General features: G+C 38.2%; 1 protein-coding gene across 2 annotated transcripts; it reads right to left on the bottom strand.

Moving 5' to 3' along the window:
- Positions 1–277: 277 nt before the first annotated feature.
- Positions 278–11856, bottom strand: dctn4 (dynactin 4). 2 transcript variants are annotated; one of them, XM_033633640.2, is made up of 14 exons: positions 11666–11856; positions 10667–10737; positions 10385–10563; positions 10121–10164; positions 9350–9457; positions 7538–7558; positions 6911–6984; positions 6061–6173; positions 5869–5978; positions 5690–5763; positions 5199–5253; positions 4019–4126; positions 1751–1848; positions 278–1657 (listed from the first exon to the last, which is right to left on the bottom strand). In XM_033633640.2, the coding sequence occupies exons 1-14, from the start codon at positions 11798–11800 to the stop codon at positions 1438–1440; spliced, it is 1410 nt and encodes a 469-aa protein (XP_033489531.2). In that variant the 5' UTR covers positions 11801–11856; the 3' UTR covers positions 278–1437. The 2 variants fall into 2 exon arrangements, with proteins under 2 accessions (XP_033489531.2, XP_078025381.1); XM_078169255.1 differs by lacking the exon at positions 7538–7558 and having other exon boundaries at positions 11666–11855.
- Positions 11857–15504: the final 3648 nt, after the last annotated feature.

Here is a 15504-nt window from a genome sequence, read left to right on the forward strand (position 1 = left end):
TGTCTGGATCAGACTGTTTTGTGCCTTCTCAGTCAGTCATTTCTAAAATCAGACTAACTGTTTCAGCTTGTAGGGTAACTCAAGATCATCCTAAAGAATGCATGTCCCTGTATGCTCTTGGAGCTCTCATATATACCACTGCTATCGAAAAACTGTTTGCCTGTAGTGCCATCCTGTGGTCAGAATGAAAACAACACAAAGCGGCAACACCTCATGACAAAAATGTTCACTGCCAAAACTCATGTGAGGCCTCTACAAAGAAAAGGTCAAACATCTGTGACAGTATCACATTATTTTATTAGCCGGTACAGAAGATTAACTGTGTTGTAAGGCTCTGTTTTGCTAACACACTTGAGACCAAAAATGACAGCAGCTTACGATATACACTGGCAGAGCTCAGTGAGTTCTACAAACCAGGAGAATACATTTTTAAATCAGAAAAAAAATGATAGTGTCTCAGTACATTTAAATAATGAACACTTGATGTAAATTTACAGAGTGTCTTATACATCCTCTCCTTAGTGCCAGTGAAGGTTACTGTTTGACTTCAGGTAATGGTAAAGTTATGGGCAGGTATCATCTTTATCCTAAGAGGAACCTTTCTGATAAGATCAGTAACTGTGATGACATTGTCTAACGTGTGCGATATTTACTACAGTTGAAGCATGCGAGTTAATACAATATTACAGTCTGCAGAAAAAGATGTTGATGAGGATACATATGCTAAAAGCGCAGAGGTGTGTGCTGCACAGTTGGGAATTGTTCGGATTGTTCTCTATTATGATTTCTGATTCTGCTCATTTATTCTCTAATATTTCTCTAATCTCTATGTTGTATTAATTTCTGAACATAAACTGCTATTTTTTACATACATTAAAGACCAATATTTCTCAAACAAATCCACAAAACAAAGGAAAATACTGTACGCACCTGAATGACAGATCCATTTTCACATTCCAGCATGTAAGTGGAATTTCTATGCATAACTTTACATTTTTTCATTAGTAATTTTATGTATCTGTAAGGTTCTGTTTCCTATACACCAAAAGTGCTTTTAAATTAAATATGGTATATAGTGTTCATGCTGAGGAGAATGATGATATGGTGAAATACAGTCTATCAGCATGTTTGTGGCAAACAAAGCAAATAAACAAAAGCAGTAAGGTAAATTAAACTTGATTCTCTAATACGTCTGCAGTCAGTCATGGTTTCATGTAGTTTTATAAACTAGGCTATAACGCAGTCGCTGTTTGTTCCACAATGTATCTGATGATGCAACTTAAGCTAAAACTTTGAAACAACTGTACCAAGCAGATCACAAATAATTCTTACATATCAATAAGCAGAATCAGAAATCATATTTAAATTAAAGTTTACAGAGGTTAGTTCAAAGAACCCAACACTAGGTGTGTTTGATAGTAAACCAGGTATTCGTGTTCAGGGAGCCAGTGGGCCCAGCCTCAGCTCTACATGATGCGTGAGCCAAATGGCCTCGGCGGTGGTGTCGGCTCCCTCCTCGCTCTGCCTGACGGGAGCGGCGAGGTTGCGGAAGTCATGTCGGATCTTAAATGAAACGGTGACGTCTGCGTCCTCTTCTTTCTGAGGGATCACTTTGATGAAGAAACCAATCTTGTTGGATTTCCTAAAGGCAACGACACTGTGGAAAGAACAGAGTGATGTGGTTAAGAGTGACCTCACATTATTAAGTCTTTGTACATGTGTGTGTGTGTGTGTGTGTGTGTCAACTTACTCTGGGTCATCCTGGAAGTCCTGAGGTTCAGCCAGTTCATCATACTCAGCAGCGGCATCCTTTCCTGCCAAGACCAGTTCTTTGCTGGGTACTATAACCTAAAAACAAACAGTTTCAACATTCAGTGACTTTCAGACGATTGTATGCGTTAACCTGTATTTCAAACATCATATAGCTTCTCTTTTTGAAGCACATCAATGACAATTCATGCATTATGGAGAAAATGTCTAAAAAAAAACAACAACCCTTGACTTAAAAATGTGTTTTGCCTGATGTTGCTTCACTTGGAAGTTTGACCTTCACTGTGTAAAGTGATGTATGTGCAGAGTTTGTCACCAGAAGGCTGTTTTAAAATGCATCTGCTGAAGGAGGAAAGTTTTTCCGCGCTCACCTTAAATGTGAGCTTAAGACGTGAATGTACTAGCATAATTTTGTGACACCAATTTAGGGGCCAAGAAAATCCAGTAGTTAAATGTTTCAATTGAACAATTTGCATATTCATAAATTCTGGATTTTTTTCAGTGAGGGAGAAGTAAATGTCATTCAAGAACTTTTAACAGGGTCCCTTGAACTCAATGCAGAAAAGACAAATTATTATTTCAGGAGGAATATTCTATACGTCTTTACAGGATGGAACATGGTTTGCAAAAAAGTATAACCACTTTACCACTTTAGATTAACATCATTAGTTTCTATGGTGTCCCAAAATCCAATATGAATACAACTGATTTGTTTGCACTGCTCAGAGGTCAGTCATATTTGAGGGGGAGAATTTTGGATCACATTTAGTGATAAAATGCATATACTGTAGACTCACACATACTATAACGCATCATATATCTGTCAGAGGTAAGTGCACCCATCCTTGGAGAAAGCTGCTTGATGAATTCAACCAAGCATGGCTCACTGTGGTTCACGCAGCCCTCCAGGTGTTTGAGCATCAGATCAGGCAGAATGACAGGACTGCACCCTCTGTTTGGCCACAATGTGAATGGAAATGGGTCATGAAGACGCTCTGTTTTGGCCAGGAGCTCTTCCTTACCCAGTCTGGCCCATGACTTCATCGTTAAAGAGGCCAAGACAAACAGCCTGTAGTCACCGAGAGCCTCGCAGCGGCTGCTGGCAACTGGCAGCCCGGCAGACCATTTACCACCGGAACACGGCACTCTTAGCTGTGCGTGTGACAGCTGACAGATGGAGGTAAAAATGGGGCCCAACTGCTCTGCATATGAGACGATGACAAGGCTACCTATGCCGTAAGGAATAGGCAGCGTGACGGAGCAGACCACCCTGTGCTCTCTGAAGCCGGCTGGCTAGTAAGCATGCAGGAATACTGCTTGACACAATATGCAATATTTAAGAGCAGGCAGGTGGTAAACAACTGCCACAATCTGTGACTGTTCTGTATTTGAGCCTCAATTCTCTTTCTAGCAGTTAACGCTCCAATCATTGATGTTTTGCCACCGTGTGGGACAGACAGACTACCAAACAAGCTGATAAGCACACAGCCTTGACATTATTGCCTCATAAAATGGTCTTTGTAAACAACTGTGTACCCAGCAGAAAACATGGAACACAATTATCATCCTATTGAAATGTTTCTGACCACCTGACAAATTTAACTCATATGTTCAATAGCTTTTAAACTCAGTCTTTAAAAAACTGGGTTTTTAGCTGTTAGATGGCAGAGTTGGGTAATTATCTTCTACAGTTTTTTCATGAGACCTCTATAGATTTAAAGGAACAATGTGTAGGCTTTACTGGCATCTAGTGGCAAGGCTGAAAACTGCAACCAACTGAATACCCCTCTGCTCACCCCTTCTTTACCAAGCATTTAGGGGCCCCTACAGTGATGTTTAAAGTAATGTGAAAGTGCAAACGAGCCTCTCCAGAGTCAGTTCAGGTGTTTTTACACTAATGAAAACAATCATGAATATTATATTCAATTTCTGCTGATAGATTTCCCTAAATCCTGCAGACTGGTGCATTAACCTATTCTTCAGGTTCAGCATCAACATAAAATAAGTATTATTTAACCTTAAAGTCTCATTAAAGCAAAGAACAGACATACAGCCACTTGTTATTCTGCCTAAAAGTCGAGGAGGATTTACACTGTTACTGTTTAAATCATAGAGTCAATGTTCTGCAGTAGTTGGAACAGTAATGAGTAATGAATATTTGTGCAAATCCCACTACTTAAAATCACCTGATAATTTCTGTGACTGCAGTTTATTTCAACAAATACATATAGGAAGTCTAGTTAAATACCTTAGCAGTGCTGTTGATGTCATCAGGATCTTCCTCCTCATAAGCAGCCAGCGTGACGTGGGTGATGTTCTCCACTGGGTTGGTCAGAGTCAGCAGCACTTGGCTCTCCTAAATACACAGGATGGGGGAAAAAAAGACAAACGGTTGTCTTTCAAAGCTGTCTGTTACCTTATAGAGGTCTGCTCTTCTTTTGATCACTAAAGTAGACCATTTAATTCAGTACACGATTAGAACAAGGGCTTCTTGTGGAGGACTTGGTTTTGTTCTGATCAGGGAGGCTTGTAGCAAACAGGTTCTCATGGATGTGAGCTGCATTTCAGCCTTTTCTGACTAACTCTTGTATTAATACTTCAATCTCTTTGCATCAGGTAGACAAGTACGAAGAGATACGGTATCTTTTTACAACCATGTCTTAAAACGAAACACCTCAACCTTAACATCATACACTTTGCTATTAGCCTCTGTATTGGGATTAAATAGGTTTCATCATCTTACTTTTTATGTAATTTTATTTGATTTATTTTACTTGTTAATCCTTTATGCACTTTTTTCATATATGTGTGATGGTTTTATACCTGGACAACAAAGAAAATTTCCTTCTATGACAATAACAATAAAGACCAATTAAGACCAATTTACTTTACTTTTCTCTGTATTTTTAATTAATTTTTACTTAGATTTTTGTATCACTATTAACATCTTTCTATTTTATTAAATCTTGTCTTCATATATTTATTTTTATGTATTATTATTATTGTTTTCATGTTTTATTTATCAATTCATTTTAATTAAGTCGTTTTTTTCTTTTTTTAAAATCAATATCTTTCTATCTCTCCATGTGTAGAGAAATGTACCTACGTATATTTGCTTGTCCAGAAATGGGCATTGAAACTTAGACACTTAAATGATTCATGTGTGCCCTGAAAATTTCAATTTCAGCAAAATTCAACAAAACTGTGTAGAAAAAAATAGAAACTTATTGACTTTAGTTAAAAAAGCTGAGCTACTGGTGAGTTAGCTGTGTTGCAGTGGTGTACAATCCTTGAAAAAACTGCAAAGCTGAATATTTGGTTTTAACAGCATGTTACTGGCTAAACTTCTGGAAGCTGACATTATTAACAGTACGAATAAAACATGTGGGAGATATATTTAACATATCAGAACCAGCGCGCACACTGACCTTCATAGTCCGGAGATTTGGAATGGACATAATTCTCACTTCAGGGATGTAACTCCTGTGGGAGTAACAGGCAGAAGGCCAATCAATACACACAGTTACACTTGAACATGCTGTCAATGTTCAACACAGTACTCAGCCACATGAACTAAAAGCTGAGAGCTGATCTTTTGTGGTATCCGTTAAAAATGCAACCATTCGCAAACCATGAAATCCTGAGAACATAAATATGCTATTTGTACAGTATGGATTACTCCTAATCCCCAATTTACATCATGTATAGTTTTTGTTATTCTAATTTAAAAATGACAAAATGTATCTTAAGATTGAGGATAATTTCCTGAACTTGTGTTTATAGCTGCACTTGGCTACAATGCAACTTTAGGACCTTAATCTAATTAAACTACATCAGGCTTCAGGCTGATTTATATTTTTCATTAATTATAAAAGGATAAGCATCATCATGAAGACAGAATCTTACGACCAGTACTCACACAGCCACCAGCTGAATTTTAAACTTGATTGAAGTCGGATTAAACTCTGGCTTGCTCAAGTTGTGCTCACATTTCTGCAGGAGGAAATTAAGCAAACAAATGATTATCTAAATGTGATCTATGTAATAAAAACAGGCTTTGACTGATACAGGAGAGCAACACCCTGAAGTGGTACTGACCCTGCAGCGCAGTGAACGCTTCATCAGAAGGTGTTTGTGTCTGGGGTGGAGCTGAGACGCCCCTGCAGGCTGGAAGTCGGGCTGAAGAAGCCGCTGGCGCAGCGTGGTCACTGAAAGGACACGAGAACTTAGATTCAACTTCAACTAGAGAGACGAATGATCAATATTGTTTTGGCAAGTTCAAACTCTCACCCTCTGGTAAGCTGACTGGCCTGGTATAACAATCTTCAGGCAAGGGTTCCACTTCATCAAGAGCCTGAGCAGGTTCGATGACAATCTCCTTCTGGTCTTCACCCTCTTTAAGGCTGGTCAAGTAATACAAATATTGCCATCAACAATCTGTTGAATCACTTTTATAATAATGCCATTCAATGTGAGCTGTAAAGTATAGTGAAAGAGTATCAGACACTTAAATTTGATGTTTTGATGTTTGAAGTTTTGCAGGTTAGTATAAAGGCAAGCAGATGCAGAAAAGTTTAACCCATTTAAAAATCAAAACATTAAAAGACGGATAGATAAAATGAGATCAAATGTGACAATAAAGATTTCACAAACTTGAAGACTACTAAATGCCGTTTTATTTTTAAAATTTAAGACTTTTCAAGGACCTGTAGACACCCTGTGTTTTAAGCATCTCCTGCATCTGACAGCACAGTTTATCAATACAATGCTTTTTGTCAGCCAAATATTAATTTTCAGGCGTTAAGCAGGGTCCTTGAATGCATCCCTGTGGTGGAATATAAAAATGGTGATCGCTCACAACTGTATTACTACAAGGTGATGATGTAACTTTGAGAAAAAATAAGGGTGACGAACTGTTCACTGTGATGGATCACCTATGTATCTCGAGCCAAGTTTCAAGGCTCTGCAAATTGATTTTCATGGCATAGTGAAATTAATGAAACAATGGCTGCTTGGTGGTAAAAAATCCATTTATCTAAGTCACTGATAATATGCATGTATTTTTACTAGGGGGAAAAATGTTCCATGTGTGGAGTCCAAAGCAGCAGTAATTCCCAGAATATGACAAAAGACCACTCACGTAAGGCCAGACAGGCTTGATATGGGAGCTCCAGACCTCTGCCTCTGCAGTCTGGTTCCAAGGCCATATTTTTCCTGAGTAAATTTAGGGAGAAAAAACACAAGATCAGGCATTCTGCCCACTGGAAAATAAAGAGCACAACACAATTTATGAAATTACATAATCTACGACCATTTTTCTACATCACTACTTTTAACACAAGGTCTTGACCCGAAAGGGGAATTTATGACAACTTTAAAAAACAAAAGTGGAAAGAAATGGTTTTCATCATCTAAATAAACAATAAATAAGCGACAATTTGTCTTGTGGTAAGAGACAATAAGGTGCCTTTCTGTGCAGGATAGTGGGAGACAATCAACTCTGATAGATTTGAGTGTTCAGAGTTTAATAAGTATGAAAAATAGTTTGATCTGGTTACACAGACTTATACAAAGTCTTGTATTTCTGCTCTCCTTCTAACCATCACAAAGGCTCCTATTGTGCAGATCTCAGTCTCATTTACCCAAGAAGACATTCATGTGATCTGTGAGGTCACTCAGTAAGAGACTAGACAGGAACAGAGATAAAGAGAGAAGACGGTGCTACTGTAAAGATGAGACTACCCAAGTTGTGAAAAATACAACTCACCACCACATGAATAGTGTGTTGCTGGGGGGCAAAAACCAAAATATCAGAGTGCATAAGCAAAGAAAAAAAGGAGAGAATAAAGAACCAGGTGAAACCAAAGCAATTTAGCAAACATTAGTGGCATTTGGTGACATGCAACAGCAACAGAAATGCATCAGTGATGGAAAACAACTGCAGGATATCACAGCTTGATAGGGATGGGCATTTTAGGTAATTTCCGTATTTGAGTGCTCGAAGTAACTCAATATAGAGTACTCGCAAAATAATGTGTGAGAACAGGGTCCAATAGAAACACCCAAGCAAAAATTAGTTAAGTATTAAGGTTACCCGATCTTCCTGCACCGCACAGACAGTAGAGATTAGCCAACAGAATACATTCATTTTGTGTATTTTTTTAAAAATACTTCCAAACATTACTCTTATGCCTGGTCTCCATTCTGCCCATGATGTCTGACTGAGGGACGTTAACGTTAACTGCAGCAGTGCAGATCTATCATCTTTGCTATATTGTGCTGTGCAGACATTTAGAGATAGCAGTTACATAACTGCACCCAGACAAAAAAATGTAACCTTTCAATACAAAACTTCAAATTTCAAATTTAGGGATGTTTAAATGTAACCTTAAACAGACCAGTTGACTTGCCTTAAAGTAAGAAATACGGTCAGAATATTAAGTACATTATAACTTAAGAGCCATTTGAGAGAGGTCACATTTTTCAATTACCAAATTGTATTTCAAATGCCATTGAAACGTGTGACATTTTGCAACATGCATTATGAACATTGCACATTATCCTATAAAACATGACAACTACCCACTAAATTAAAATAATCAAACAACATTTACTGAAAATGCTATTTTTAAAAATAAATAAATAAGTCTTTATAAAATGTGCCTGAGTGCTACAGCACCTTCATTGGGTGAACACAATCACATAAAATAAAAGTAATTTTACTAATTAGTTTAAACTGGACTAGTATTTTGGGTGCCAACTAGCGAGGATAGCAATGTTCAATTGACTAGTCGACTAATGGCACACATCCCTAGTCAATTTACATTTGTATTTATTACATAGGCTCTATATGTTGAACGAATACCGATGCCCAAATCGAGTTCTCATGCCCATCCCTACAGTTTACGTGTTTAAATGTTTCAATACACATTAGGAAAGACCGGTTTGCATTACTGGATGTTAATTACTGTAAAAGCAGAATGCAGGAGGTGTAAAAAACATGTGCCAACAAGCTCAAGAAGCATAAAGACCATAACTACACCAGGGTGACTAAATTTGAAAATTCAGTAAATTGGTAATTAAAATTTTTTTAAGTAATTTAGTAGTTAGTTATAACAATTTCTTCTCAGTTTTGGCCTTTCAGACTAAGCCTTGATTTTTTTCTGTTGTTTTGAAATGTCAGTGTGGATGGGGAACTTTTTGAAAGCAATCCAAAAATGTTCATACTTATCCACCTACTGTAAGTACTGACACAGTGTAATTCTTAACTATACACTACAGTCACTGACATAGCTAATTATTCCCTCCAGCTTTAGTTAAAGGTGTGCTTATCATATAATATCCTCAATGGCACAGACTCTGAGTATATCTATGATGTTACTGAGATTAAGGTAGAACCTACGTATCAAATAAATCTCTTAAATGCCTGTAATTATTGATCTAAATTCTGCTCCAATAGTACCTGCACATTTTGTAAGCGAATACAGTGAGACAACAGCTGTCTGACATTTGAAAAGGTTAAAGATGAAAGTATGGAATTTTTGAAAAGGCTGAACTGGGCTCAGCAGGAATAAAGTACCGAGAACGCCAGAGGCATGCACTGTCGTCTCCTGGCCAGCTTCTTCCTGTCTCTCTCCTGCTTCTCTCGGTGGGCCAGCTGCTGGTAATACTCAATCAACTTGTTGATCTGTAGAGAACAAAAAAATAAATCCACAGACTGCTTCATGTGCTTCTTAATAAAAACAAAAGTGATAAAGAATTGGGCCAAGGTCACCCAAACCTCCCCACTCACAGTTTTCCAACACTAAATACGGTTCGGTTGCACAACAGTGTGAGGGGTTTGAAGTAAGTGAATATAATTTAAAAGGGAACTATTAAATACAACTAAGAGCGATTTAACATCTATAAATGTGATGTACTTTAAAGTAACACAATAATCCATGAAGGGATTAAAGGTACCCTTCAAAGTAATATACTGACCAACTTTAAATGAACTTGTGAAATGTGGAAAAGTGCTGAATAATGATCAACTGCAAGATGATCACTGAAAGAAACACTTCAGTTAACAGTTTGGTACAATAATTGAAAGCTTAAAAATAAAAACCACACAAAAACAATCGATAGATACTTCAACCACCACTTGACTTATAAAAATTAAAAGGGGGCCTTTATGATTTGTTATGTGTGTCTCATTTGTGGCCACAGCAACTAAGCAACAACTTTCGCCTTAGGCCAGCTATGCGAGGGTGTCTCTTATTCAGAGGCAAAGCTATTCAAAAAGAAGTAATGCATGATCAGGAAGCATGTGAGCAACTTGTGAGCATTTACATGACCACAGGGGAAAACTTACCCGTTGAGTATGAGGGTTTTCAGGCTCCTGCCACCCACCGCTGGCTGCAGTGAACAAAAATCACCAAGGCATCAGACTTAAGGCAGCCATAATAATACAATGGGTGACATTTTTCTTCAGGAGCTAAATCAATGCGTAAAGGTCGACCTACAGCAGGACTTATGCATTGTGCTGTTTTGGTACTGCTGATACAGTTAAAGTTAAAGTTTAGGAAATACTTTAAGTATGACAACATTCATGGATCTACATTATATCAGCACCCACCAACTGATTTGTCAGCCATTCCCACGTCCCTGGAGGTCCAGCGACAGAAGCCGCAGGCCAGGTAGTAGGCCTTCTTCATGGCCGTCTTGGTGGGATCATCGGGCAGAGGAGCTGGGATGTTGGTGGCGCGAGTTGATAGTGTATGCATGCAACATGGGCAGTCGAAACAATTCGCACACCTACAGTAGAGCACAGGTAATTAGGAATCAAAGAAAGGACAGTCATGACATAAATAAGGTGAATGTATGTAGTTGTCTTTGTGCATGTGCAGGTCAGTCTCACCTGTTCTTTTTAACCTTAGCCTCTGCTGATGGCATGTTCTCCAGACAGCTTGGACAATAATGGGAGTCCACCTGATAACCAAAAAAACAGGGGGTCAAACTGAGAGTCAGTCAAACTTTGCATCCGCAGCTTAAAGTTTATATTGCACTGGCAGGATTGGAAATAAGCGCCAGCCACATGCTGGTTAAATATGCAAGTGACTGCTAGATTTGCTTCACTCACCAGCCCCAAAAACCCCCAATAATAATCTATTGAGTGGTTGGCATATTATGAAATCCATTAGCCACAATGGCAGGTGGAGAAAAGGGTTAATTTCCAACCCTGCACCAGTTTCCTAACTATTGGATTATCAACATGTTAACGTTACAAATATAAACGTGATTATCATTAAACATATTTTGAATTTATATAGGCAGTGTGGCACAATGACGATGAGGGGAACTGCATGTTCTTTTCATGAGGCAAGCTCGGTGGATTTTCGTGTGAGCTGTAAATAACATGTTTACTTGAAAAAAAAATCACTGACTACTAATCTGAAGTTGCAATATCTGAAAAATCCAAAGCACTCTGGGTGTGGTGTCTGTAACTATGAGCCACGTTAACAAGATGGGATATGACAGTGAGGACGCTAGGGTGGACTAACGTTGCTACAAATAGTTTTTACTTGTCGGACATATTTTTAATATTTGAGCTAAACGAATACTTTCACGTTAAACCCATAGAAAATAAGAGCTAGCTAGCTTGTTGGCCCATTTATTCTGAGCTCGACATAATGCTAACTCAAACGGAAGTTGAACCGTCACTGACAGCCAATGAGATAAGGAGACTGCTGGAAAAACCGTGATTGACAAGCGGCTAAGCCAAACAAAGCGCAGAGTTGGCTTGACTAATCCCGCCTACATGTCAAAGCTACTAGCAAGCCGGCTAACAACAAAGTAGCTGCTGACTAAATTATGCTAACAGCTAGCTTGAGCATTGTAAGGGAAAACGTTCACGTACCTCGTGAGACACACATTCTAGCGACCGCAGCTCACTACAGTAGCGACAGAAATAAAGTTGAGATAAAGGGGCTCTGATTTTTTTCTCTCCACGGACCAGATAGACAACTCTATCTGGCTGCAGAAGGGACGCCATCTCTGAGCAGCGTAGCCGACTCCGTGTGCTCACTGACTGCACTGCTAGTGTTGGTGTCACCGCTAGATGTCTGGCCTCTGAGGAAACACAGCGCGCTCAATGTCGACTTCATGTGGTCAATGTTGAAACTGCAAGTCTATAGATAGATAGATAGATAGACATGCATGCATATATTACTTTAAGTTTCTTGTTATAGCAATATGTTTTTGGTAAAAAAAAAACAAAAAACTTTTCTTTTGCCTGTAGTTTAAACTGAATTTTGCTTTATCTTTTATTTTTTGTTTACTTTTTATTAATAATATTATTTTATTATATGTTTTTATCATCTTTTCTCTTTATCACAAAGATGGTCTTTTACGTTCAGCACTTTGTGTTGTATTTTATGCTTGAATTGTGCTATATAAATACAGTTATTATAATTGTTATAATTGTTTCATCTAGTAATGTGATCATTTATCACGTCATAACATGAAATGTATATAGTTCTTATAACAAGAAAAGTTTCTTTTCCATACAACAAACATTTCCTGTTAATAGGTGAAAATATCTTGCAAAATCGTGAAAAATATCTTCTTATACAAAAAACATTTTACTTTACTACCTGATACTAATTTTTTTTTTTTTTTGATATGGCAGCTCTATGCTTACATAGAATTATGCACCAGTTATGAACTATATAGAATTCTTATAAACAGTAGCCTGAATAAAAAGTGGGGGAATTTTAGCAAGTTAATGCAGAGTATACTGTAAAGTTATAGTGCAGTAGTCTATTAGATTATTAAGAGGAGATGAAAGGTGTATGAGTCCACAGTGTGTATTAGTCTTTGGTTCATTTGGGGGAAGCATGATGCTTCACCTCCTGACCCCCCTGTCCTGACACAGAGGGGTCTGGTTGAACAGGGAGATAACAGCTGGCAGGAAGGACTCCGTGTGGTCCTTTTCAGGGCAGAGCCGGATCAGTCTCTAACTGGAAGTGCTCCACACTGTTTGATCAGGAGGTCATAAAGAGGGTGTGAGGCGTGTTCCATCGTGCACAACAGTTTGTGCATTATCCTCTTCTCCGCTTCCTCTCATGGCTCTGGTGGTTCCCTGAACTAAAGCCTTTCTGTTGAGATTTTTCAGTCTGTTTTGCCACCACATTGTAGCAAAGAATATTGTGCTTTTAGCAACAGACTGGTAAAAGAGTTGCAACATCTTGTTGCACACATTAAAGGACTTGAGTTTCCTTAGGAAGTGCAGTCTGCTCTGTCCTTTTCCTGTAGACAGTCTCTGTGTTGCATTTCCAGTCTAGTCTGTGTTACACTGAACTCCAGGATACTTGTGTTTGTCCACCACCTCCTCTACCATGATGTTGATGGATCAACAGCAGTAGTTAGTCTAATGGGCTGACTGGACACATGCCCAGGGGACCAAGTGGGCAGGGGGCCTCTTTTGTATAATACTGTATTTGTGGAGATGTGTATCAGCGTGATTCTGTTTCACAAGAAGCTTTGGAAAACAGGTAGACAGCCTCTCTTCATGTACAGCATGATCGTAATACTGTAGTTCAGCCAAAAAGCAGCACTTCACAGTTATGGTAATCTTAAAACATCTCTGAATGACAGAGAAGAAAAAACATGACCACAGGTGGCACAGGAGGTATTGGGTCTTTTATGTGTCTGTGCCCAGGAGTCCATTGTCTCAATCATTATCCATCCATCCATGTAAAACCTGCAAAATATTTTTTATATCTGATCACCATTTTTGCCAGTCCAAGTAAATAAAAATGTAACTGATATTGTAAAATGTGTCTGTATTTCACTGAAACTCATCATCACTGTTGTAACAATGTCCTAGGAGTTTGTTCTGGTTATGTTGCAGCTCCAGGGTCTATCACTGAGGTGTGAATTGAATTTCAAAGTATAAATAAATAAATAAATAATCCCCCAAATACTCTGAACTAATTCACAAATTCACTTTATTGCTTTATGCTGCCTTGCATTTGGGACACAGCAGACCTAAACTGAACACTGTGTTAAATATAGTGGATGCAGTGCTCTAAGAGGACTGGAAAGAGGCCTGTCAGCCACTCACATGGCATGTGGCCAAGTACCAGCTCACCATGGCAACAGCTGATCCCAGAGAGGAGAAATGATCCATGAATAAAAATTAAACCAACAGTAACCCATTTTGTCCTCTTTTCAGGAAAGATGATGCTCATATCATCTTGTATTCGTTAAGATTCAGTAAAGCTCAACTGGACACTTCAATAATCATTTCTATCTTATATAATTTTTATTCTATCAGTGTCAGTGAACGCTGTTGATGAATGTTCAAGGTAGATTAAGCACCAGGCATGCTCAGACACACACTGAGAACTAGTCAACTGCGTTATTTTGAACAGATTGTTTTAATCAGGGAAATGTTAAGGGAAGAACACTCGTTATATAATCAGACATTACTAAATAATAGAACTATCGACTGCCCCATAAAGCGTTCTCAAACAGTGGCTCCTTCACCGTTTTCATTTTTTTCTTTGTGCACAAATTCGCTTACAAAAATACAAACAGATAGGTAGACAAAAAAAGAAAAATAAGAAGACAAAGGCTTAAAAAGTAATGCCAGAATTTGTGTTATACCCATCATATTATAGTCATTTAATGACAGCATTTCATTTAATAATAGCTTTTTGGTTCTTAACTTTAGATAAGTCTGTGCTATGTTGTTGAAATTCATTTATAAAGTGCAGGAAAGTCTGTTTGGTTTCTGACTTTTTCCCCCCTTATGAATAAGGAATTTTCTGAAAATAATAAAAAGTTGTACAATATACAACGTTAATTTCAATCTTATCTGGACTAAAATATAGCATTACATCAAACACAGTCATTTCGAAATGTATCTCAAGTTTAGTTTTTAGAAAGTTGGCAACAATAGTCCAAAACATTCTTGTGTAGTGACAAAATACATGAGGAAAACTCTCTTTTTCCGGTCCACAGAAATCACAGTAATTATCAATATTCAGCTTAAACCTTCCCAACGCAATCTTTACCAAGTAAATTCTATGTAATCTTAAAAGATACTTCCTTAAGCTTGTTATTTATAGGGCATTGTTCACAAATGTTTAATGCTTTTTCCCACTGGTTATCATTAAATAAGGAAGTCAGAAAACATACAGTAGTCTGGCAGGAGAAATACTTGTGTAACCTGGTTTTATTGGGCCCTAATGGTGTCCAATTAAGATTTTTTCTTGTTGCCAAGGTCAGCTCACGGGCCATGGGGTTCATTTGGCAGCCATTTTGAATTGATGTTCACGCTAATGGTGAAAAACTCCTGAGCCAGACAACATAAAAAGACAAATGAACCCACTTTTTCATATAATTTGGACACCGGGAATCAAATGGAAAGGTCACTGACATGCTACAACCACTCCTTATTGGTAAAAACCACAGGCAAATGACACATTTTAAGCTCTTAACAATATAACTTCTGCTATTTTGTTTTGCAGTTGTTTCCTACAAAAGCCAAATGTAGCTACTTTATAATCTCACATCAGTCTCGTGGTACTCCACATAATGCCTGCTGCAGATACACTCCACAGGTGAGCAAGTAAACTGTTGCCTGAGAAGTCTGACAGTTCCTCACCCTTGACCTCGACCTCTGCGCTTTCCTGGTGTGGCATCAAAAACAATCAAATACTCCCTTCAGTGGCATGACGTAGTTACAGT

Source organism: Epinephelus lanceolatus, chromosome 7 (assembly GCF_041903045.1).
Source record: "Epinephelus lanceolatus isolate andai-2023 chromosome 7, ASM4190304v1, whole genome shotgun sequence".
Classification (NCBI taxonomy): Eukaryota; Metazoa; Chordata; class Actinopteri; order Perciformes; family Serranidae; genus Epinephelus; species Epinephelus lanceolatus.

What these genes read in the sequence shown, in the direction of transcription:
- dctn4 (XM_033633640.2), bottom strand. Translation starts at nt 11,800, where the DNA reads ATGGCGTCCCTTCTGCAGCCAGATAGAGTTGTCTATCTGGTCCGTGGA. An exon ending in AATGGCTGACAAATCAGTTG is followed by an intron (nt 10,165 to 10,384) that starts GTGGGTGCTGAT and finishes TGTTCACTGCAG; the next exon opens with CCAGCGGTGGGTGGCAGGAG. An exon ending in CAAATCTCCGGACTATGAAG is followed by an intron (nt 4,127 to 5,198) that starts GTCAGTGTGCGC and finishes CTGTGTATTTAG; the next exon opens with GAGAGCCAAGTGCTGCTGAC.